The following is a 25,228-nucleotide window of genomic DNA, read 5'->3' as shown; positions in this document are numbered from 1 at the left end:
ATAATAATAATATTAATGATAATAATAATATTAATGATAATAATAATATGAATAATAATAATAATAATATTAATGATGATGATAATATTAATGATAATAATGATGATAATAATAATATAATAATAATATATGCTGTCAAGTACAGTTCCAATTGGCTCATTCATCCTCCCTCCTCTCCCCTGTAACTATTTCCTAGGCAACGTACCTGGTTACAAAAAACTTATTTCAGAAAGTATTTATACCCCTTGACTTTTTCCACGTTGTTGTTACAGCCTGATTTTTTTTCATTTATTAAATTCGATTTTTTTTTTCAACACACAATAATCCCTATTGTCAAAGTGGAATTATATTTTTAGAATTTTTTTGAAATTAATTAAACATGAATAATTATTCAACCCCTTTTGTTATGTCAAGCCTAAATAAGTTCAGGAGTAAACATTTGCTTAACAAGTCACATAATAAGTTGCATGGACTCACTCTGTGTGCAATAATAATGTTTAACATGATTTTTGAATGACTACCTCATCTCTGGACCTCCACACATACAATTATCTGTAATGTCCCTCAGTCAAGCAGTTCATTTTAAACACAGATTCAACCACAGAGACCAGGGAGGTTTTCCAATGCCTCACAAAGAAGGGCACCTCAGAAAGACTCACAGCTGTAATCACTGCCAAAGGTGATTCTACAAAGTATTTACTCAGGGATGTGAATACTTATATAAATGAGATATTTCTGTATTTCATTTTCAATAAATGTGATTCTTTTTTCTAAAAACACGTTTTCACTTTGTCATTATTGGGTATTGTGATGTCGTAATGGGGTATTGTGATGTCGCAATGGGGTATTGTGATGTCGTAATGGGGTATTGTGATGTCGTAATGGGGTATTGTGATGTCGTAATGGGGTATTGTGATGTCACAATGGGGTATTATCTGTAGATGGGTGAGAGAAAAAAAATAGATTTCATCCATTTTGAATTCGGGCTGTAATGAATTGGAATAAGTCAAGGGATCAGAATACTTTCCAAATGCAGTGTAAACACGGTAGTTCAAGTTGAAGATAATATGTGCCGTCGCGTTTAAATTTACTGTAATTTCAATTAGTTTAACCTTGCTTAAATAAAACAATGCATTTTTTATTGTGAGCGAGCATTGCGCCTTTTAACTTTTCAATGATCATTTAAATTCAACATTTAATTCAGTTGCCATTTGTAAGTAGCCTGAGCACAAGTCTGTCTGTCCCTTCATGCCACTCCCGCTGATTTCTAAGTACAAGTCATAGGTACAAGTCCATACGTTGGAATGTTTTGTAACCTTTATTAAACTAGGCAAGTCTGTCGGCAAAACCGGACGACGCTGGGCCAATTGCGCACCGCCCTATGGGACTCCCGATCACAGCCGGATGTGATGCAGCCTGGATTCGAACCAGGGATTGCAGTGAGATACAGTGCCTTAGACCGCTGCGCCACTCGGGAGTCCCCCAATAAAACCTACAACAGGCCTACAAATGGTCACATGCTGCAAGATAAGAAAGTGCAAATAGTGGACTATCTCGTTAATATATACACGCAGCAGCTGAGAGGCAAGTTAATGTTGCTTGTAGAATGGAGAAGTGTAGTAAATGGCTCTGTGTTAGACTCTCTGCTAACCGACCGCTCTGTGTTAGACTCTCTGCTAACCGACCGCTCTGTATTAGACTCTCTGCTAACCGACCGCTCTGTGTTAGACTCTCTGCTAACCGACCGCTCTGTGTTACACTCTCTGCTAACCGACCGCTCTGCATTAGACTCTCTGCTAACCGACCGCTCTGTATTACACTCTCTGCTAACCGACCGCTCTGCATTAGACTCTCTGCTAACCGACCGCTCTGCATTAGACTCTCTGCTAACCGACCGCTCTGCGTTACACTCTCTGCTAACCGACCGCTCTGCGTTAGACTCTCTGCTAACCGACCGCTCTGTGTTAGACTCTCTGCTAACCGACCGCTCTGTGTTAGACTCTCTGCTAACCGACCGCTCTGTATTAGACTCTCTGCTAACCGACCGCTCTGTGTTAGACTCTCTGCTAACCGACCGCTCTGTGTTACACTCTCTGCTAACCGACCGCTCTGCATTAGACTCTCTGCTAACCGACCGCTCTGTATTACACTCTCTGCTAACCGACCGCTCTGCATTAGACTCTCTGCTAACCGACCGCTCTGCATTAGACTCTCTGCTAACCGACCGCTCTGTATTAGACTCTCTGCTAACCGACCGCTCTGTGTTAGACTCTCTGCTAACCGACCGCTCTGTGTTACACTCTCTGCTAACCGACCGCTCTGCATTAGACTCTCTGCTAACCGACCGCTCTGCATTACACTCTCTGCTAACCGACCGCTCTGCATTAGACTCTCTGCTAACCGACCGCTCTGCGTTACACTCTCTGCTAACCGACCGCTCTGCATTAGACTCTCTGCTAACCGACCGCTCTGCGTTAGACTCTCTGCTAACCGACCGCTCTGTATTAGACTCTCTGCTAACCGACCGCTCTGCATTAGACTCTCTGCTAACCGACCGCTCTGCGTTAGACTCTCTGCTAACCGACCGCTCTGCATTAGACTCTCTGCTAACCGACCGCTCTGCATTAGACTCTCTGCTAACTGACCAAAATGTTAAAATGTAGGCTACCTGTTAGCGTAGCTGATGCCACTCGCTCTCTACTGAAGTAGCCTACGATTAAAACCTATATATCTTTGGTCTTATACTCAAGTAGAATTTGTGTCTTTTACTTGAGTCATTTTTTTTATTTAGAAATGTACTTTTACTCAAGTGTGACAATACAGTATCTTAAAGTGCTAGGTAGTCTACCTGTCAGTGAAGTAGCTGCTGCTTCCGCGACCCGACTGGTAGTTCTTCTGGGTAATGTAGCGCGTGGTGAAGTGACCGATACCCAGGAAGTCACAGGTACCCTTAACGTAACTCTTCTCCTGGGAAGAGAAGGTGGGGAGACGGGACGTACCCAGACCCTGCTGGGCACTCTTACGACCTGGAGAGAGAGAGAGACAGAGAGAGAGACAGAGAGAGAGACAGAGAGACAGAGAGAGAGAGAGAGCAGTTTTATTTTAAAATGTTTTTATTTCATCTTTATTTAACTAGGCAAGTCACACAGTTAAACCTTAGTTCTAACCCTGGGTTGGGCAGGTGGGGATGTACCCAGACCCTGCTGGGCAGAGACAGAGAGGGAGACCCAGGGTCACTCAGTACCCTCTACCCTCTAGGGTCTAACTCAGTACCTCTACCCTCTAGGGTCTAACTCAGTACCTCTACCCTCTAGGGTCTAACTCAGTACCCTCTAGGGTCTAACTCAGTACCCTCTACCCTCTAGGGTCTAACTCAGTACCCTCTACCCTCTAGGGTCTAACTCAGTACCTCTAGGGTCTAACTCAGTACCCTCTAGCCTCTAGGGTCTAACTCAGTACCCTCTACCCTCTAGGGTCTAACTCAGGACCCTCTAGGGTCTAACTCAGTACCCTCTAGGGTCTAACTCAGGACCCTCTAGGGTCTAACTCAGTACCCTCTAGGGTCTAACTCAGTACCCTCTACGCTCTAGGGTCTAACTCAGGACCCTCTAGGGTCTAACTCAGTACCTCTACCCTCTAGGGTCTAACTCAGTACCTCTACCCTCTAGGGTCTAACTCAGGACCCTCTAGGGTCTAACTCAGTACCCTCTAGGGTCTAACTCAGTACCCTCTAGGGTCTAACTCAGTACCCTCTAGGGTCTAACTCAGTACCCTCTAGGGTCTAACTCAGTACCTCTACCCTCTAGGGTCTAACTCAGTACCCTCTAGGGTCTAACTCAGTACCCTCTAGGGTCTAACTCAGTACCTCTACCCTCTAGGGTCTAACTCAGTACCTCTACCCTCTAGGGTCTAACTCAGTACCCTCTAGGGTCTAACTCAGTACCCTCTAGGGTCTAACTCAGTACCTCTAGGGTCTAACTCAGTACCCTCTAGGGTCTAACTCAGTACCTCTACCCTCTAGGGTCTAACTCAGTACCCTCTACCCTCTAGGGTCTAACTCAGGACCCTCTAGGGTCTAACTCAGTACCCTCTAGGGTCTAACTCAGGACCCTCTACCCTCTAGGGTCTAACTCAGTACCCTCTAGGGTCTAACTCAGTACCCTCTAGGGTCTAACTCAGTACCCTCTAGGGTCTAACTCAGTACCCTCTAGGGTCTAACTCAGGACCCTCTAGGGTCTAACTCAGGACCCTCTAGGGTCTAACTCAGTACCTCTAGGGTCTAACTCAGTACCCTCTAGGGTCTAACTCAGTACCTCTACCCTCTAGGGTCTAACTCAGTACCCTCTAGGGTCTAACTCAGTACCCTCTACCCTCTAGGGTCTAACTCAGTACCCTCTACCCTCTAGGGTCTAACTCAGGACCCTCTAGGGTCTAACTCAGTACCCTCTAGGGTCTAACTCAGTACCCTCTAGGGTCTAACTCAGTACCCTCTAGGGTCTAACTCAGTACCCTCTAGGGTCTAACTCAGTACCCTCTAGGGTCTAACTCAGGACCCTCTAGGGTCTAACTCAGTACCCTCTAGGGTCTAACTCAGTACCCTCTAGGGTCTAACTCAGTACCTCTACCCTCTAGGGTCTAACTCAGTACCCTCTAGGGTCTAACTCAGTACCCTCTAGGGTCTAACTCAGTACCCTCTAGGGTCTAACTCAGTACCCTCTACCCTCTAGGGTCTAACTCAGTACCCTCTACCCTCTAGGGTCTAACTCAGTACCTCTACCCTCTAGGGTCTAACTCAGTACCCTCTAGGGTCTAACTCAGGACCCTCTAGGGTCTAACTCAGTACCCTCTAGGGTCTAACTCAGTACCCTCTAGGGTCTAACTCAGTACCCTCTAGGGTCTAACTCAGGACCCTCTAGGGTCTAACTCAGTACCCTCTAGGGTCTAACTCAGTACCCTCTAGGGTCTAACTCAGTACCCTCTAGGGTCTAACTCAGTACCTCTACCCTCTAGGGTCTAACTCAGTACCCTCTACCCTCTAGGGTCTAACTCAGTACCCTCTAGGGTCTAACTCAGTACCCTCTAGGGTCTAACTCAGTACCCTCTACCCTCTAGGGTCTAACTCAGTACCCTCTAGGGTCTAACTCAGTACCCTCTAGGGTCTAACTCAGTACCCTCTACCCTCTAGGGTCTAACTCAGTACCCTCTAGGGTCTAACTCAGGACCCTCTAGGGTCTAACTCAGTACCTCTACCCTCTAGGGTCTAACTCAGTACCCTCTAGGGTCTAACTCAGGACCCTCTAGGGTCTAACTCAGTACCCTCTACCCTCTAGGGTCTAACTCAGGACCCTCTAACTCAGTACCCTCTAGGGTCTAACTCAGTACCCTCTAGGGTCTAACTCAGTACCCTCTAGGGTCTAACTCAGTACCCTCTAGGGTCTAACTCAGTACCCTCTAGGGTCTAACTCAGGACCCTCTAGGGTCTAACTCAGTACCTCTACCCTCTACGGTCTAACTCAGTACCTCTACCCTCTAGGGTCTAACTCAGTACCCTCTAGGGTCTAACTCAGTACCCTCTAGGGTCTAACTCAGTACCCTCTAGGGTCTAACTCAGTACCCTCTAGGGTCTAACTCAGTACCCTCTAGGGTCTAACTCAGTACCTCTACCCTCTAGGGTCTAACTCAGTACCTCTACCCTCTAGGGTCTAACTCAGTACCCTCTAGGGTCTAACTCAGTACCCTCTAGGGTCTAACTCAGTACCTCTACCCTCTAGGGTCTAACTCAGTACCCTCTAGGGTCTAACTCAGTACCCTCTACCCTCTAGGGTCTAACTCAGTACCCTCTAGGGTCTAACTCAGTACCCTCTACCCTCTAGGGTCTAACTCAGTACCCTCTAGGGTCTAACTCAGGACCCTCTAGGGTCTAACTCAGTACCCTCTAGGGTCTAACTCAGTACCCTCTAGGGTCTAACTCAGTACCCTCTAGGGTCTAACTCAGTACCCTCTACCCTCTAGGGTCTAACTCAGTACCTCTACCCTCTACGGTCTAACTCAGGACCCTCTAGGGTCTAACTCAGTACCCTCTACCCTCTAGGGTCTAACTCAGTACCCTCTAGGGTCTAACTCAGGACCCTCTTGGGTCTAACTCAGGACCCTCTAGGGTCTAACTCAGACTAGGTTTATACTTAACAAGTATGCCTAGACTAGGTTTATACTTAACAAGTATGCCTAGACTAGGTTTATACTTAACAAGTATGTCTAGACTAGGTTTATACTTAACAAGTATGTCTAGACTAGGTTTATACTTAACAAGTATGTCTAGACTAGGTTTATACTTAACAAGTATGTCTAGACTAGGTTTTATACTTAACAAGTATGCCTAGACTAGGTTTATACTTAACAAGTATGTCTAGACTAGGTTTATACTTAACAAGTATGTCTAGACTAGGTTTATACTTAACAAGTATGCCTAGACTAGGTTTATACTTAACAAGTATGTCTAGACTAGGTTTATACTTAACAAGTATGCCTAGACTAGGTTTATACTTAACAAGTATGCCTAGACTAGGTTTATACTTAACAAGTATGCCTAGACTAGGTTTATACTTAACAAGTATGCCTAGACTAGGTTTATACTTAACAAGTATGTCTAGACTAGGTTTATACTTAACAAGTATGTCTAGACTAGGTTTTATACTTAACAAGTATGCCTAGACTAGGTTTATACTTAACAAGTATGCCTAGACTAGGTTTATACTTAACAAGTATGTCTAGACTAGGTTTATACTTAACAAGTATGCCTAGACTAGGTTTATACTTAACAAGTATGTCTAGACTAGGTTTATACTTAACAAGTATGTCTAGACTAGGTTTTATACTTAACAAGTATGCCTAGACTAGGTTTATACTTAACAAGTATGTCTAGACTAGGTTTATACTTAACAAGTATGTCTAGACTAGGTTTATACTTAACAAGTATGTCTAGGCTAGGTTTTATACTTAACAAGTATGCCTAGACTAGGTTTATACTTAACAAGTATGTCTAGACTAGGTTTATACTTAACAAGTATGCCTAGACTAGGTTTATACTTAACAAGTATGCCTAGACTAGGTTTATACTTAACAAGTATGCCTAGACTAGGTTTATACTTAACAAGTATGTCTAGACTAGGTTTATACTTAACAAGTATGTCTAGACTAGGTTTATACTTAACAAGTATGTCTAGACTAGGTTTATACTTAAAAAGTATGTCTAGACTAGGTTTTATACTTAACAAGTATGCCTAGACTAGGTTTATACTTAACAAGTATGTCTAGACTAGGTTTTATACTTAACAAGTATGCCTAGACTAGGTTTATACTTAACAAGTATGCCTAGACTAGGTTTATACTTAACAAGTATGTCTAGACTAGGTTTATACTTAACAAGTATGCCTAGACTAGGTTTATACTTAACAAGTATGTCTAGACTAGGTTTATACTTAACAAGTATGTCTAGACTAGGTTTATACTTAACAAGTATGTCTAGACTAGGTTTTATACTTAACAAGTATGCCTAGACTAGGTTTATACTTAACAAGTATGTCTAGACTAGGTTTATACTTAACAAGTATGCCTAGACTAGGTTTATACTTAACAAGTATGCCTAGACTAGGTTTATACTTAACAAGTATGCCTAGACTAGGTTTATACTTAACAAGTATGTCTAGACTAGGTTTATACTTAACAAGTATAAGAAGGATTCTGTCTGTGAACATCAGCCATGAAAATAGTTAATTTTTCCAGGTCATGTATCATGTATGTAAACTCACCAATAAAGTCCTTCATGACCTGAGGGTAGTCCCCGTGAAAGATGGGAGTGGCGAACCAGCCCATGTAGAATTGGAGGTATCTCTCTGCTGCCTCGATGTCCTTCTGGTTACTGATGTCTACCGGTTCGCCCCAATCTCCAGACAGAGAGATGCCCACCAGACCTACAGGAGATGGGATCAATCAACCAATCCATGTCTTTATTGGCCCCAATTTGGGAAATGTGTAGGAAGGAAGGCTGTGGCGTTGATTTACCTTTCTGGTTTCCTCTCCACTTCGTGTCATAGGTGTGCCAGACTTTAGCATGGGCCTGGCAAGACAAGGAGAGTCAACTGGTATCATTGATGACATTTCAATTCATTCATCAAACCTTTTGATTAGTGGAATCGGGTGCGTAGTGATAGAGCAAAATAAAAAACAATTAGGGTTCACAGGACCAGGATTAATAAAAATATAGGCTGGTCCCAGATCTGTTGGTACTGTATAGCCAGCTTCTATGGCCACTGTAGGCTGGTTCCAGATCTGTTGGTACTGTATAGGCACTGTAGGCTGGTCCCAGATCTGTTGGTACTGTATAGCCAGCTTCTATGGCCCCTGTAGGCTGGTCCCAGATCTGTTGGTACTGAATAGCCAGCTTCTATGGCCCCTGTAGGCTGGTCCCAGATCTGTTGGTACTGTATAGCCAGCTTCTATGGCCCCTGTAGGCTGGTCCCAGATCTGTTGGTACTGAATAGCCAGCTTCTATAGCCACTGTAGCACAAGCAGATCTGAGACCAGGGAAAAATAGTGACCTCTAACCTTGATCATGTGATGCGCGGCCCGGTAGGCCCCTGTTCCTCTCAGCTTCAGTCCAGGAGCGTGTTCACCAGTCTCATATCCTTCCACCGCCACCGCCTGCAAACACACTACAGTTAGTCAATTACCCCTCCCCCCCCCCTATAGACATTTACCCTGCCCCCCCCTATAGACATTTACCCTGCCCCCCCCCTATAGACATTTACCCTGCCCCCCCCCATAGACATTTACCCTGCCCCCCCCCTATAGACATTTACCCTGCCCCCCCCCATAGACATTTTCCCTGCCCCCCCCCATAGACATTTACCCTGCCCCCCTATAGACATTTACCCTGCCCCCCCCCCCCCCCTATAGACATTTACCCTGCCCCCCTATAGACATTTACCCCACCACCCCCCCGGGACATTTACCCTGCCCCCCCCCCCCTATAGACATATACCCTGCCACCCCTATAGTCATTTACCCTGCCCCCCCCTATAGTCATTTACCCTGCCCCCCCCCTATAGTCATTTACCCTGCCCCCCCTATAGACATTTACCCTGCCCCCCCTATAGACATTTATCCTGCCCCCCCATAGACATTTATCCTGCCCCCCCATAGACATTTATCCTGCCCCCCATAGACATTTATCCTGCCCCCCCATAGACATTTATCCTGCCCCCCCATAGACATTTATCCTGCCCCCCCATAGACATTTATCCTGCCCCCCCATAGACATTTATCCTGCCCCCCATAGACATTTATCCTGCCCCCCCAATAGACATTTACCCTGCCCCCCCATAGACATTTACCCTGCCCCCCCATAGACATTTACCCTGCCCCCCCCCTATAGACATTTACCCTGCACCCCCCATAGACATTTTCCCTGCCCCCCCCCATAGACATTTACCCTGCCCCCCTATAGACATTTACCCTGCCCCCCCCCCCCTATAGACATTTACCCTGCCCCCCCCCTATAGACATTTACCCTGCCCCCCCCCCCATAGACATTTACCCTGCCCCCCTATAGACATTTACCCTGCCCCCCCCCCCCCTATAGACATTTACCCTGCCCCCCTATAGACATTTACCCCACCACCCCCCCGGGACATTTACCCTGCCCCCCCCCCCTATAGACATATACCCTGCCCCCCCTATAGTCATTTACCCTGCCCCCCCCCATAGTCATTTACCCTGCCCACCCCCCCCCCCCCCCCCATAGACATTTACCCTGCCCCCCCTCCCTATGGACATTATCGTCAACCTTGTATGTGTGACCTATTTAAACTATCTACACTAGCTAACTACCTAGTACATGCTAACTAGCTAGTACATGCTAACTAGCTAGTACATGCTAAGTAGCTAGTACATGCTAACTAGCTTGTACATGCTAACTAGCTAGTACATGCTAACTAGCTAGTACATGCTAACTAGCTAGTACATGCTAACTAGCTAGTACATGCTAAGTAGCTTGTACATGCTAACTAGCTAGTACCTAGCTTTTAAATGTAATTTTATCCCCCGTGATTTTGGTGGCGGTAACGCACCATTCGACGTCCTGTCTCAAACCCCTATCGGTCAGTCTCATAGCCCTCTCTCTACGGCCACCGACAAGCAAATACAAACCAGGGTCATATTCATTAGGTCACACCACAGCAAAGAAATATATTTTGCAATGGGAAAAGAAATGTTAGCATTTCTTATTTGATGTTCAAGTAGTTGGAAGTTCAAGTAGCGTTCCCAATTTCAGTGCCTTTTCATACGTTTGTTGCCTAATGAATACTACCCAGGGGGCCGCTTGTCAAGTACAGCAAGAACCGTTTTTTAAATGGCTCATGCTAATCACTGTTCCATCAAATCCGAATTTATTCCGTGTATTTTACAAGGTCTCAACACACTTCACACAGAAAAAAATAAATAAAACAATATGTTTGTTTTGAAGAGTTTTGAACGACTTAATGTACCCATGGGTTGTTCAAGGTGATCCAGTATTTCACTCTGTTTCCGAATCTCTCAAAACACAGGTTGGAAAACTCGTTAAAGTAGTTCACCATGCTGATGTTCTGCCATCCTCCATACTTCTCCTGGAGGACCTACAGAAACACACAAGAGGAAGAGACGAACCTGTCAAGGGAAATAGGCCTCATCATAGAATTACATACGGGTCCCGTGTGGCTCTGTTGGTAGAGCGTGGTGTTTGCAACGCCAGCGTTTGTGGGTTCGATTACCACGGGGGGCCAGTACGAAAAATAAAAAAAATAATAAAAAATGTATGAAATGTATGTATTCACTACTGTAAGTCGCTCTGGATAAGAGCGTCTGCTAAAATGACGTAAATGTAAATGTAATACTGTATAGAGTGGCTAATTCAATAGGATCTCTGTGGGTTTTATAGTAAAAACGTCGTTTAACGTCTTAAAATGTATGACCTTTTTTAATGTGGCATAAACACAACCAGTCACGATGTTTTCATCTGATTTTGTCAAAGCAATCGCTTTAAAAGGATCCTGTAAGTCTGACAAAACCTGCAGCACGTTCGTCCGCTCTGAAATAATTCCTGCAATTCAAACAGTGCAAACCCGCCATTTTAACATTAACGTCAGAAGATTAATGTTCATTAGACCTACACGGTGTGGCGTAAATTGATGAGGTCCTCTGCTGTGCGCGCAAAGTCTCGTTCTCGGGCCACTCATCTGACAAGCCCTTCCTCAAAATGTCACAGTTATCTTTTGAACCGAAAACCACTCATTCATTTCTCATGCGACTCTCACCCCTGACTGTATGATAACGCACACAGATCTGTTTGTGTTAGTCTTGCCACAACTTTTATGGCCGCTGGTTCATGTCGAAATGTTCCCAGGACAACGTACAGACACATTCACCGTATCTTAAGGCGTGACAAGGACCGCGGGGAGTTGGCTCGACGACACAAATAGATCCAAGGAAACCAAGCTGATGTTGGTGTCTGTTTTATGAAGACCCACCTGAGGTAGATCCCAGTGGTACAGAGTAACGATGGGAGTGATCTTGTTCTCCAACAGGTTGTCGATCAGCTCATCGTAGTACTTTATCCCTTTCTCGTTCACATGGTCAGCTGTGAAAGAAATCCCAGAACCCATCGGTTTTGGGATCAAAACGTTACACAATACAACTACACAGTAAAACAGTAAAACTGGGAGCAATCGATAGTGTTTTTTTTTTTCTTTTCTTCTTTCTTGACTTTATTGTTTGTACAAATTTACTGGATGTGTGTACCCTACTTGTAATCACACGTCGGTAACTCACACTTGATCCCGGTAGGCATGATGCGGGGCCAGGAGATGGAGAAGAGGTAGTGGGCCAGCTTCAGTTCTTTCATTAGGGAGATGTCCTCCTGGATTACAACAGAACAGATGTTAAAGCTATGGTCTCATTCCCCCCCCCCCCCCCAGGGTTTCTCTTACCTTGAAGGTAGTGTACAAGTAAAGGTGGTTAAGGTAGGCGGGTTACATTTTGCGGGTTAACGAGTTAAATAAAATGTTTTCAGGTGAATTCCTAGGATTTTACAATGGTCTGTTACCAGAGTTACGCTCAATCACTGATTTGAAGTTGTGTTATAGTGTTTGTGAGGTGGTGTTTTTCTTCAGTAAAGGAAGCAAACCTTGATTTTGTAGTATCCCTGGCAGGAAGAGTCTCCGGTGTCATTCTGCAGTATCTTGCCCTTCTTATGAGAGAAAACGTCCCAGATACTCAGTCCTTTACCGTCTTGGTCCCAGGCTCCTTCGGTTTGATAGGCTGAACTGCCGGCACCCCACGAAAATCCTGCACACGGATGTAGAACGATCACAATCGATCAATCAGTCAATCAATTGATCAATCAGTCAGTTAGTCAATCAGTCAGTCAATCAGTCAGTCAATCAGTCAATTGATCGATCAGTCAGTCAGTCAATCAGTCAATTGATCAATCAGTCAGTCAATCAGTCAGTTGATCGATCAGTCAGTCAGTCAGTCAAGCAATCAGTCAGTCAATTGATCAATCAGTCAATCAGTCAGTTAGTCAGTCAATTGATCGATCAGGCAATCAATCAGTCAATCAATCGTTCAATCAGTCAGATAGATTGAACAAACCACCTCTCAGATAGACATTTATAATTTCACGGATACATTTACAATGCTATGGTCAGAGAGACATGATATCAATGAAATGTCTTTTAGAATTATATGATCTAAACAATCTGATCCAAACGGATCTGATCCAAACAATCTGATCCAAACGGATCTGATCTAAACGGATCTGATCCAAACGGATCTGATCTAAACGGATCTGATCCAAACAATCTGATCCAAACGGATCTGATCCAAACGGATCTGATCTAAACGGATCTGATCCAAACAATCTGATCCAGCCACACGGTTTAAAACAAAATACTCATCATTTGTCACAGGGTTTGATGTGTGTTGAGGGTTGGATGTGTGTTGAGGGTTGGGTGTGTGTTGAGGGTTGGATGTGTGTTGAGGGTTGGATGTGTGTTGAGGGTTGGATGTGTGTTGAGGGTTGGATGTGTGTTGAGGGTTGGGTGTGTGTTGAGGGTTGGATGTGTGTTGAGGGTTGGATGTGTGTTGAGGGTTGGATGTGTGTTGAGGGTTGGATGTGTGTTGAGGGTTGGATGTGTGTTGAGGGTTGGATGTGTGTTCGGGGTTGGATGTGTGTTGAGGGTTGGATGTGTGTTGAGGGTTGGATGTGTGTTCGGGGTTGGATGTGTGTTGAGGGTTGGATGTGTGTTCGGGGTTGGATGTGTGTTGAGGGTTGGATGTGTGTTGAGGGTTGGATGTGTGTTGAGGGTTGGATGTGTGTTGAGGGTTGGATGTGTGTTGAGGGTTGGATGTGTGTTGAGGGTTGGATGTGTGTTGAGGGTTGGATGTGTGTTGAGGGTTGGATGTGTGTTCGGGTGGTGTGTGTTGAGGTTGGTGTGTGTTGAGGGTTGGATGTGTGTTGAGGGTTGATGTGTGTTGAGGTTGATGTGTGTTGAGGTTGGATGTGTTTGGGGGTTGGATGTGTGTTGAGGGTTGGATGTGTGTTGCGGGTTGGATGTGTGTTGAGGGTTGGATGTGTGTTGAGGTTGGATGTGTGTTGAGGGTTGGATGTGTGTGGAGGGTTGGATGTGTGTTCGGGGTTGGATGTGTGTTGAGGGTTGGATGTGTGTTGAGGGTTGGATGTGTGTTGAGGGTTGGATGTGTGTTGAGGGTTGGATGTGTGTTGAGGGTTGGATGTGTGTTGAGGGTTGGATGTGTGTTGAGGGTTGGATGTGTGTTGAGGGTTGGATGTGTGTTCGGGGTTGGATGTGTGTTGAGGGTTGGATGTGTGTTGAGGGTTGGATGTGTGTTGAGGGTTGGATGTGTGTTGAGGGTTGGATGTGTGTTGAGGGTTGGATGTGTGTTGAGGGTTGGATGTGTGTTGAGGGTTGGATGTGTGTTCGGGGTTGGATGTGTGTTCGGGGTTGGATGTGTGTTGAGGGTTGGATGTGTGTTGAGGGTTGGATGTGTGTTGAGGGTTGGATGTGTGTTCGGGGTTGGATGTGTGTTGAGGGTTGGATGTGTGTTGAGGGTTGGATGTGTGTTGAGGGTTGGATGTGTGTTCGGGGTTGGATGTGTGTTGAGGGTTGGGTGTGTGTTGAGGGTTGGATGTGTGTTGAGGGTTGGATGTGTGTTGAGGGTTGGATGTGTGTTGAGGGTTGGATGTGTGTTGAGGGTTGGATGTGTGTTGAGGGTTGGATGTGTGTTGAGGCTTTGGTTTGTGTTATACAAGGTTTGACGTTATGCACGGTTGGATGTGCATTGTACAGGGTTTAGTGTGTGTTCTGCAGGGTTTGAGTCCGTACCAGCTGGAAAAGTCCCATAATAGAAGGAGCCGCGGTCGTTCTTTGTCCAGTCGAAGTCCTCAGCCGCAGACAGACACAGCACCAGCACCAGCACATGGCACGCCCTGACCGCACAGCAGGGAAGCATGGTAGTCCTCCTCTCTCTGGTGATCCAGCCCCTGCTGAAACAGAGAAGGAACCCTCTGATACATTCAGCAGCTCTCTGTCTCTCTCTGTCTCTCTGTCTCTCTCTCTCTCTCTCTCTCTGTCTCTCTGTCTCTCTCTCTCTCTCTCTCTCTCTGTCTCTCTCTGTTTCTCTCTCTCTCTCTCTCTGTCTCTCTCTCTCTCTCTCTCTCTCTCTCTCTCTCTGTCTCTCTCTCTCTCTCTCTCTCTCTCTCTGTCTGTCTCTGTCTCTCTCTCTCTCTGTCTCTTTTTCTTTCTCTCTCTCTCTTTTTTTGTATTTCTCTGTCATTTTCTGTCTTTCTCTCTGTCTCTCTCTCTCTCTTTCTCTCTCTCTTTTTCTCTGTCTCTCTGTCTTTCTCTCTGTCTCTGTCTTTCTCTCTCTCTCTCTTTCTCTCTCTCTCTCTCTCTCTTTCTCTCTCTCTCTCTGTCTCTGTCTTTCTCTCTCTCTCTCTCTCTCTCTCTCTCTCTCTCTCTCTCACACTACTCTGTTAATATAAAGTATTGCACATGTGAATTCCCTACGGTCTGACAGGACACAGAGCCTTCAGAAAGTATTCATACGTCTTGACTTATTCCACATTTTGTTGTGTTACAGCCTGAATTCAAAATGGATGAAATCTTTTTTTCTCATCCATCTACACACATCTACACCCCGTTATGACATCACAATACCACATCTACACCCCATAATGACATCACAATACCACATCTACACCCCATTATGACAAAGTGAAAGCATGTTTTTATAAGTGTTTGCAAATGTCTTGAAAATTAAATGCAGAAATACAGTGGCAAGAAAAAGCATATCAGCCCTTTGGAATTACCTGAATTTAAAATTTAAAATTGGATAACAACAATAGACAAACACAGTCTGCTTCAACTAATAACACACAAATTATTGTATTTTTCTTGTCGATATTGAATACATCATTTAAACATTCACAGTGTAGGTTGGAAAAAGTATGTGAACCCCCTAGGCTAATGACTTCTCCAAAAGCTAACCTGGAGTCAGGAGTCAACTAACCTGGAGTCCAATCAATGAGACGAGATTGGAGATGTTGATTAGAGCGGCCCTGCAAAATAAAAAAAAACACTCACAAAATTTGAGTTTTCTATTCACACGAAGCATTGCCTGATGTGAACCATGCCTCAAACAAAAGAAATCTCAGAAGACCCAAGACTAAGAATTGTTGACTTGCATAAAGCTGGAAAGGGTTACAAAAGTATCTCTAAAAGCCTTGATGTTCATCAGTCCACGGTAAGACAAATTGTCTATAAATGGAGAAAGTTCAGCACTGTTGCTACTCTTGCTAGGAGTGGCCGTCCTGCAAAGATGACTGCAAGAGCACAGAGCAGAACGCTCAATGAGGTTAAGAAGAATCCTAGAGTGTCAGCTAAAGACTTACAGAAGTCTCTGGAACATGCTAACATCTCTGTTGACGGGTTTACGATATGTTAAACACTAAACAAGAATGGTGTTCATGGGTGGACACCATGGAAGAAGTCACTGCTGTCCAAAAAAAAAAAACATTGCTGTACGTCTGAAGTTCACAAAAGAGCACCTGGATGTTTTACAGCGCTACTGGCAAAATATTCTGTGGACAGATTAAACTACAGTTGAGATGTTTGGAAGGAACACAACACTATGTGTGGAGAAAAAAAAGGAACAGCACACCAACATCAAAACCTCATCCCAACTGTAAAGTATGGTGGAGGGAGCATCATGGTTTGGGGCTGCTTTGCTGCCTCAGGGCCTGGACAGTCTGCTATCATCAACGGAAAAATGAATTTGCAAGTTTATCACGACATTTTGCAGGAGAATGTAAGGCTATCTGTCCGCCAATTAAAGCTCAACAGAAGTTGGGTGATGCAACAGGACAACGACCCAAAACACAGAAGTAAATCAACAACAGAATGGCTTCAACAGAAGAAAATACGCCTTCTGGAATGGCCCGGTCAGAGTCCTGACCTCAATCCGATTTGAGATGCTGTGACCTCAAGGGAGAAGTTCACACCAGACATCCCAAGAATATTGCTGAACTGAAACAGTTTTGTAAACAGGAATGGTCCAAAATTCCTCCTGACCGTTGTGCAGGTTTGATGCGCAACTACAGAAAACGTTTGGTTATTGCTGCCAAAGGAGGGTCACCCTGTTATTTTTTATTTATTTCACCTTTATTTAACCAGGTAGGCTAGTTGAGAACAAGTCCTTTATTTAACCAGGTAGGCTAGTTGAGAACAAGTCCTTTATTGAACCAGGTAGGCCAGTTGAGAACAAGTTCTCATTTGCAACTGCGACCTGGCCAAGATAAAGCGTAGCAATTCGACACATACAACAACACAGAGTTACACATGGAGTAAAACAAACATACAGTCAATAATACAGTAGAACAAAAGAAAACAAAAAGTCTATATACAGTGAGTGCAAATGAGGTAAGTTAAGGCAATAAATAGGCCATGGTGGCGAAGTAATTTGGGTTTCCGATCTTGGAATTGGTCTACATGGACAAGTTCTGGCCTGGTTTAGATCTTATCTGTCGGAAAGATATCAGTTTGTCTCTGTGAATGGTTTGTCCTCTGACAAATCAACTGTAAATTTTGGTGTTCCTCAAGGTTCCGTTTTAGGACCACTATTGTTTTCACTATATATTTTACCTCTTGGGGATGTCATTCGAAAACATAATGTTAAATTTCACTGCTATGCGGATGACACACAGCTGTACATTTCAATGAAACATGGTGAAGCCCCAAAATTGCCCTCGCTAGAAGCCTGTGTTTCAGACATAAGGAAGTGGATGGCTGCAAACTTTCTACTTTTAAACTCGGTCAAAACAGAGATGCTTGTTCTAGGTCCCAAGAAACAAAGAGATCTTCTGTTGAATCTGACAATTAATCTGGATGGTTGTACAGTCGTCTCAAATAAAACTGTGAAGGACCTCGGCGTTACTCTGGACCTTGATCTCTCTTTTGAAGAACATATCAAGACTGTTTCAAGGACAGCTTTTTTCCATCTACGTAACATTGCAAAAATCAGAAACTTTCTGTCCAAAAATTAATCCATGCTTTTGTTACTTCTAGGTTGGACTACTACAATGCTCTACTTTCTGGCTACCCGGATAAAGCACTAAATAAACTTCAGTTAGTGCTAAATACGGCTGCTAGAATCCTGACTAGAACCAAAAAATTTGATCATATTACTCCAGTGCTAGCCTCTCTACACTGGCTTCCGGTTAAGGCAAGGGCTGATATCAAGGTTTTACTGCTAACCTACAAAGCATTACGTGGGCTTGCTCCTACCTATCTTTCCGATTTGGTCCTGCCGTACATACCTACACGTACACTACGGTCACAAGATGCAGGCCTCCTAATTGTCCCTAGATTTTCTAAGAAAACAGCTGGAGGCAGGGCTTTCTCCTATAGAGCTCCATTTTTATGGAATGGTCTGCCTATCGATGTGAGAGACGCAGACTCAACCTTTAAGTCTTTACTGAAGACTCATCTCTTCAGTAGGTCCTATGATTAAGTGTAGTCTGGCCCAGGGGTGTGAAGGTGAACGGAAAGGCTGGAGCAACGAACCGCCCTTGCTGTCTCTGCCTGGCCGGTTCCCCTTTCAACCCTGGGATTCTCTGCCTCTAACCCTTTTACAGGGGCTGAGTCACTGGCCTACTGGTGTTCTTCCATGCCGTCCCTAGGAGGGGTGCTTCACTTGAGTGGGTTGAGTCACTGACGTGGTCTTTCTGTCTGGGTTGGTGCCCCCCCTTGGGTTGTGCCGTGGCGGAGATCTTTGTGGGCTATACTCGGCCTTGTCTCAGGATGGTAAGTTGGTGGTTGAAGATATCCCTCTAGTGGTGTGGGGGCTGTGCTTTGGCAAAGTGGGTGGGGTTATATCCTGCCTGTTTGGCCCTGTCCGGGGGTATCATCGGATGGGGCCACAGTGTCTCCTGACCCCTCCTGTCTCAGCCTCCAGTATTTATGCTGCAGTAGTTTATGTGTCGGGGGGCTAGGGTCAGTCTGTTACATCTGGAGTATTTCTCTTGTCTTATCCGGTGTCCTGTGTGAATTTAAATATGCTCTCTCTAATTCTGTCTTTCTCTCTTTCTGTCTTTCTCTCTTTCTTTCTCTCTCTCGGAGGACCTGAGCCCTAGGACCATGCCTCAGGACTACTTGGCATGATGATTCCTTGCTGTCCCCAGTCCACCTGGCCGTGCTGCTGCTCCAGTTTCAACTGTTCTGTCTGCTATGGAACCCTGACCTGTTCACCGGACGTGCTACCTGTCCCAGACCCGCTGTTTTCAACTCTCTAGAGACAGCAAGAGCGGTAGAGATACTCTCAAAGATCGGCTATGAAAAAGCCAACTGACACTTACTCTTGAGTTGCTGACTTGTTGCACCCTCGACAACTACTATGATTATTATTATTTCACCATGCTGGTAATTTATGAACACTTGAACATCTTGGCCATGTTCTGTTAATATCTCCACCCGGCACAGCCAGAAGAGGACTGGCCACCCATCATAGCCTGGTTCCTCTCTAGGTTTCTTCCTAGGTTTTGGCCTTTCTAGGGAGTTTTTCCTAGCCGCCGTGCTTCTACACCTGCATTGCTTGCTGTTTGGGGTTTTAGGCTGGGTTTCTGTACAGCACTTTGAGATACCAGCTGATGTAAGAAGGGCTATATAAATACATTTGATTTGATTTGATTAATTACAATATAGCAATTAAACACTGGAATGGTAGATGTGCAGAAGATGAATATGCAAGTAGAGATACTGGGGTGCAAAGGAGCAAGATAAATAAATAAATACAGTATGAGGATGAGGTAGGTAGATTGATGGGCTGTTTACAGATGGGCTATGTACAGGTGCAGTGATCTGTGAGCTGCTCTGACAGCTGGTGCTTAAAGCTAATGAGCGAGATATGAGTCTCCAGCTTCAGAGATTTTTGCAGTTCGTTCCAGTCATTGGCAGCAGAGAACTGGAAGGAAAGGCGGCCAAAGGAGGAATTGGCTTTGGGGGTGACCAGTGAGATATACCTGCTGGAGCGCGTGCTACAGGTGGGTGCTGCTATGGTGACCAGCGAGCTGAGATAAGGCGGGGCTTTACCTAGCAGGGTCTTGTAGATAACCTGTAGCCAGTGGGTTTGGCAACGAGTATGAAGCGAGGGCCAACCAACGAGAGCGTACAGGTCGCAATGGTGGGTAGTATATGGGGCTTTGGTGACAAAACGGATGGCACTGTGATAGACGGCATCCAATTTGTTGAGTAGAGTGTTGGAGGCTATTGTGTAGATGACATCACCGAAGTCGAGGATCGGTAGGATGGTCAGTTTTACGATGGTGTCTTTGGCAGCATGAGTGAAGGATGCTTTGTTGCGAAATAGGATTCTAGATTTAATTTTGGATTGGAGATGCTTAATGTGAGTCTGGAAGGAGAGTTTTACAGTCTAACCAGACACCCAGGTATTTGTAGTTGTCCACGTATTCTAAGTCAGAGCCGTCCAGAGTAGTGATGCTGGACGGGCGGGCAGGTGCGGGCAGCGATCGGTTGAATAGCATGCATTTAGTTTTACTAGCATTTAAGAGCAGTTGGAGGCCACGGAAGGAGTGTTGTAATGGCATTGAAGCTCATCTGGAGGTTAGTTTTAACACAGTGTCCAAAGAAGGGCCAGAAGTATACAGAATTATTAAATCCAAGGGTTCACATAATTTTTCCACTCTGCACTGTGAATGTTTACATGGTGTGTTCAATAAAGACATAAAAACCTATAATTGTTTTTGTGTTATTAGTTTGTGTTTTGTTGTGACTTAGATGATCAGATCACGTTTTATGACAAATTTATGCAGAAATCCAGGTGATTCCAAAGGGTTCACATACTTTAAAAAAAAAATCTGTATTCAAGTCTGGAATTTCACATTGTTGTTCTGAAGCCATTCTAGCGTTTCTTGGGATCCGATTGGAATGTAAATCTTCGCCCCAACTAAGGTCGTTTGCACTCTGAAGCAGGTTCTCATCAAGGATTTGCATCAGTATTTGTCTCCATTCATTGTTCCCTCTATCCTTACCAGTCTCCCAGTCCCTGCTGCTGAAAAGCATCCCCATAGTATGACGCTGCCACCACCATGCTTCACGGTAGGGATGGTGTTAGGTGGGTGATGACCTGTGCCTGGTTTTCTACAGACATAGCGGTTTGCATTCAGGCCAAAGAGTTAACATTTGTCTCATCCAGATCACTGAATCTTTTTGCCTTATGATCTCAGAGTCTTTCACGTCCCTTTTTGCAAATTCCAGGCGGGCTTTCACGTGGCTTTTTCTCAGGAGTGGCTTCCGTCTGGCCATTCGCCCATAAAGCCCAGATTGGTGAAGTGCTGTAGAGACTGTTGTCGTTCTGGTAGGTTCTTCCATCTCAGCCAAAGATATTTTTGAAATTTGCAAAAAATTCTAAAAGCATGTTTTCATGGGGTATTGTGATGTCATTATGAGGTATTGTGATGTCATTATGGGGTTGTTATTCCACTACAACATGTGGAATAAGTCAAGGGTTATGAATTCTTTCTGAAGGCACTATATGTCAAATACATTTTTGGCAAATTTTTTCCAATAACATTTTTTATCAGAATATGTTTTTCCAACATAACACACAATTCCCTCTGAGTACATCTGGAGAATATACACTGCTCAAAAAAATAAAGGGAACACTTAAAAAACACAATGTAACTCCAAGTCAATCACACTTCTGTGAAATCAAACTGTCTGTAGTTCTGTCATAGTGGTCATAGGGTTGTTGGTTGTTGGTCACCTCCCTGACCAAGGTCTTTTTTTACCCGGTTGCTCAGTTTGGTCGGACAGCCAACTCTAGGTGGTCTGGGTAGTTCTGTATTTGTGCACTGTGCTCTTGATTTGTTTAACACTTTTTTTGGTTACTACATGATTCCATATGTGTTATTTCATAGTTTTGATGTCTTCACTATTATTCTACAATGTAGAAAATAGTAAAAACGTTTGACTGGTACTGTAAATCATAAGGATTTAGTAGCCTACTGTTGATGTTCAACACTCCTCCAATCGTTGTTGAGATTTGATATTCTGCCCAGCTCTAGACAAGACATAGGCCAATGTCATAGGCCTATTGTCAACCAATCATATTTCTCAAATCCTTTTGGGAAAACTTCCAGCTAAACTTGGAAATGACAGACATGGCTAGCTGGCGTGCTTCTGATTTACATTTTACATTTACGTTCTGTTCAGCAGACTACAAGGGGTGTCCTGTTGCCGTTCTGTTCAGCAGACTACAGGGGGTGTCCTGTTGCCGTTCTGTTCAGCAGACTACAAGGGGTGTCCTGTTGCCGTTCTGTTCAGCAGACTACAGGGGGTGTCCTGTTGCCGTTGTGTTCAGCAGACTACAGGGGGTGTCCTGTTGCCGTTGTGTTCAGCAGACTACAGGGGGTGTCCTGTTGCCGTTGTGTTCAGCAGACTACAGGGGGTGTCCTGTTGCCGTTGTGTTCAGCAGACTACAGGGGGTGTCCTGTTGCCGTTGTGTTCAGCAGACTACAGGGGGTGTCCTGTTGCCGTTGTGTTCAGCAGACTACAGGGGGTGTCCTGTTGCCGTTGTGTTCAGCAGACTACAGGGGGTGTCCTGTTGCCGTTGTGTTCAGCAGACTACAGGGGGTGTCCTGTTGCAGCAGACTATAACCCCTTGTATAGGTTAGGGTTGGCAATGATGATTCATGCAATGAGTTTTGGCTAACTTGGTGCTTTCGGGTATGGAACATAGAACATGTTATTGAGACGATATGGGTGGACTTGGGCAGGCGATGCATTTTATTCATATCCTCTAATGATATTCAATAGGCTATATCTTTCGGGAACAAAACCGTCTGAGAAATTCTGACATAATTTATGTTTTTATTGCTCTCCAACAACTAAAACAATAGGGGGAGGGAGATGGGTTTAGTCATGTAGGCTACACTGTACCGACGAATGTCCCGCAAAATCATTCAGCTGCCCCGCATTTGGGTGAGAGATGTCATACTACTAGTATATAGGGCTATATGTCATACTACTAGAATATAGGGCTATATGTCATACTACTAGTATATAGGGCTATATGTCATACTACTAGAATATAGGGCTATATGTCATACTACTAGAATATAGGGCTATATGTCATACTACTAGTATATAGGGCTATATGTCATACTACTAGTATATAGGACTGGGGCTGTATGTCATAGCTGGCTGAGAGAATGCCAAGAGTGTGCAAAGCTGTCATCAAGGCAAAGGGTGGCTACTTTAAAGAACCTCAAATATAAATTATATTTTGATTTGTTTAACACTTTTTTTGGTTACTACATGATTCCATATGTGTTATTTAATCTATTTCATAGATGTCTTCATTATTATTCTGCAATGTAGAAAATAGTCAAAAATAAAGAAAAACCCTGGAATTGTTATACATGTCCAAACTTTTGACAGGTACAGTATGTCTAAGGGTTTAATATGTCTAATGGTATAATATGTCTAATGGTATAATATGTCTAATGGTATAATATGTCTAATGGTATAATATGTCTAATGGTATAATATGTCTAAGGGTTTAATATGTCTAATGGTATAATATGTCTAATGGTATAATATGTCTAATGATATAATATGTCTAATGGTATAATATGTCTAAGGGTTTAATATGTCTAATGGTATAATATGTCTAATGGTATAATATGTCTAATGGTATAATATGTCTAAGGGTTTAATATGTCTAATGGTATAATATGTCTAATGATATAATATGTCTAATGGTATAATATGTCTAATGATATAATATGTCTAATGGTATAATATGTCTAATGGTATAATATGTCTAAGGGTTTAATATGTCTAATGGTATAATATGTCTAATGATATAATATGTCTAATGGTATAATATGTCTAATGATATAATATGTCTAATGGTATAATATGTCTAAGGGTTTAATATGTCTAATGGTATAATATGTCTATATGTCTAATGGTATAATATGTCTAAGGGTTTAATATGTCTAATGGTATAATATGTCTAATGATATAATATGTCTAATGGTATAATATGTCTAATGATATAATATGTCTAATGGTATAATATGTCTAAGGGTTTAATATGTCTAATGGTATAATATGTCTAATGGTATAATATGTCTAATGGTATAATATGTCTAATGATATAATATGTCTAATGGTATAATATGTCTAATGATATAATATGTCTAATGATATAATATGTCTAATGGTATAATATGTCTAATGGTATAATATGTCTAATGATATAATATGTCTAATGGTATAATATGTCTAAGCGTTTAATATGTCTAATGGTATAATATGTCTAATGGTATAATATGTCTAATGATATAATATGTCTAATGGTATAATATGTCTAATGGTATAATATGTCTAATGGTATAATATGTCTAATGGTATAATATGTCTAATGATATAATATGTCTAATGGTATAATATGTCTAAGGGTTTAATATGTCTAAGGGTATAATATGTCTAATGGTATAATATGTCTAAGGGTATAATATGTGTAATGGTATAATATGTCTAATGGTATAATATGTCTAATGGTATAATATGTCTAATGGTATAATATGTCTAATGGTATAATATGTCTAATGGTATAATACAGTGCCTTGCGAATGTATTCGGCCCCCTTGAACTTTTCGACCTTTTGCCACATTTCACACTTCAAACATAAAGATATAAAACTGTAATTTTTGGTGAAGAATCAACAACAAGTGGGACATAATTATGAAGTGGAACGAAATTTATTGGATATTTCAAACTTTTTTAACAAATAAAAAACGGAAAAATTGTCCGTGCAAAATTATTCAGCCCCTTTACTTTCAGTGCAGCAAACTCTCTCCAGAAGTTCAGTGAGGATCTCTGAATGATCCAATGTTGACCTAAATGACTAATGATGATAAATAGAATCCACCTGTGTGTAATCAAGTCTCCGTATAAATGCACCTGCTCTGTGATAGTCTCAGAGGTCCGTTTAAAGCGCAGAGAGCATCATGAAGAACAAGGAACACACCAGGCAGGTCCGAGATACTGTTGTGGAGAAGTTTAAAGCCGGATTTGGTTACAAAAAGATTTCCCAAGCTTTAAACATCCCAAGGAGCACTGTGCAAGCGATAATATTGAAATGGAAGGAGTATCAGGCCACTGCAAATCTACGAAGACCCGGCCGTCCCTCTAAACTTTCAGCTCATACAAGGAGAAGACTGATCAGAGATGCAGCCAAGAGGCCCATGATCACTCTGGATGAACTGCAGAGATCTACAGCTGAGGTGGGAGACTCTGTCCATAGGACAACAATCAGTCGTATACTGCACAAATCTGGCCTTTATGGAAGAGTGGCAAGAAGAAAGCCATTTCTTAAAGATATCCATAAAAAGTGTTGTTTAAAGTTTGCCACTAGCCACCTGGGAGACACAACAAACATGTGGAAGAAGGTGCTCTGGTCAGATGAAACCAAAATCAAACTTTTTGGCAACAATGCAAAACGTTATGTTTGGCGTAAAAGCAACACAGCTCATCACCCTGAACACACCATCCCCACTGTCAAATATGGTGGTGGCAGCATCATGGTT

General features: G+C 43.4%; 2 protein-coding genes across 6 annotated transcripts in view; one reads left to right on the top strand and one right to left on the bottom strand.

The window, feature by feature from the left end:
- Positions 1–20,365, top strand: part of zwilch (zwilch kinetochore protein) — a 77,727-nt gene extending 57,362 nt beyond the window's left edge. The window contains exon 18 of the mRNA XM_082968214.1: positions 18,732–20,365. The gene's annotated coding sequence lies outside the window, so the exon portion shown is untranslated. The remainder of the gene's footprint in view (positions 1–18,731) is intronic.
- The window catches only part of lctlb (lactase-like b), a 51,688-nt gene that overhangs the window by 24,390 nt on the left and 2,070 nt on the right, over positions 1–25,228 (bottom strand). For 2 of the 5 annotated variants that reach the window (XM_082968218.1, XM_082968216.1), the window contains exons 2-11: positions 15,625–15,673; positions 14,439–14,599; positions 12,221–12,381; positions 11,866–11,953; positions 11,565–11,674; positions 10,545–10,673; positions 8,605–8,700; positions 8,062–8,116; positions 7,809–7,970; positions 2,849–3,026 (exon numbers count right to left, since the gene is read on the bottom strand). In XM_082968218.1, the coding sequence (XP_082824344.1) occupies positions 2,849–3,026; positions 7,809–7,970; positions 8,062–8,116; positions 8,605–8,700; positions 10,545–10,673; positions 11,565–11,674; positions 11,866–11,953; positions 12,221–12,381; positions 14,439–14,565 (1,106 nt within the window). In that variant the 5' untranslated portion in view covers positions 14,566–14,599; positions 15,625–15,673. The remainder of the gene's footprint in view (positions 1–2,848; positions 3,027–7,808; positions 7,971–8,061; positions 8,117–8,604; positions 8,701–10,544; positions 10,674–11,564; positions 11,675–11,865; positions 11,954–12,220; positions 12,382–14,438; positions 14,600–15,624; positions 15,674–25,228) is intronic. The other 3 variants (XM_082968217.1, XM_045706255.2, XM_045706256.2) reach the window with 3 other exon arrangements.

The sequence above is a fragment of the Salmo salar genome, chromosome 23 (genome assembly GCF_965601325.2).
Source record: "Salmo salar chromosome 23, fSalSal1, whole genome shotgun sequence".
Taxonomy (NCBI): Eukaryota; Metazoa; Chordata; class Actinopteri; order Salmoniformes; family Salmonidae; genus Salmo; species Salmo salar.
Note: the sequence above shows the minus strand (reverse complement) of the source record. Positions and strands in the feature narration are given on the sequence as shown.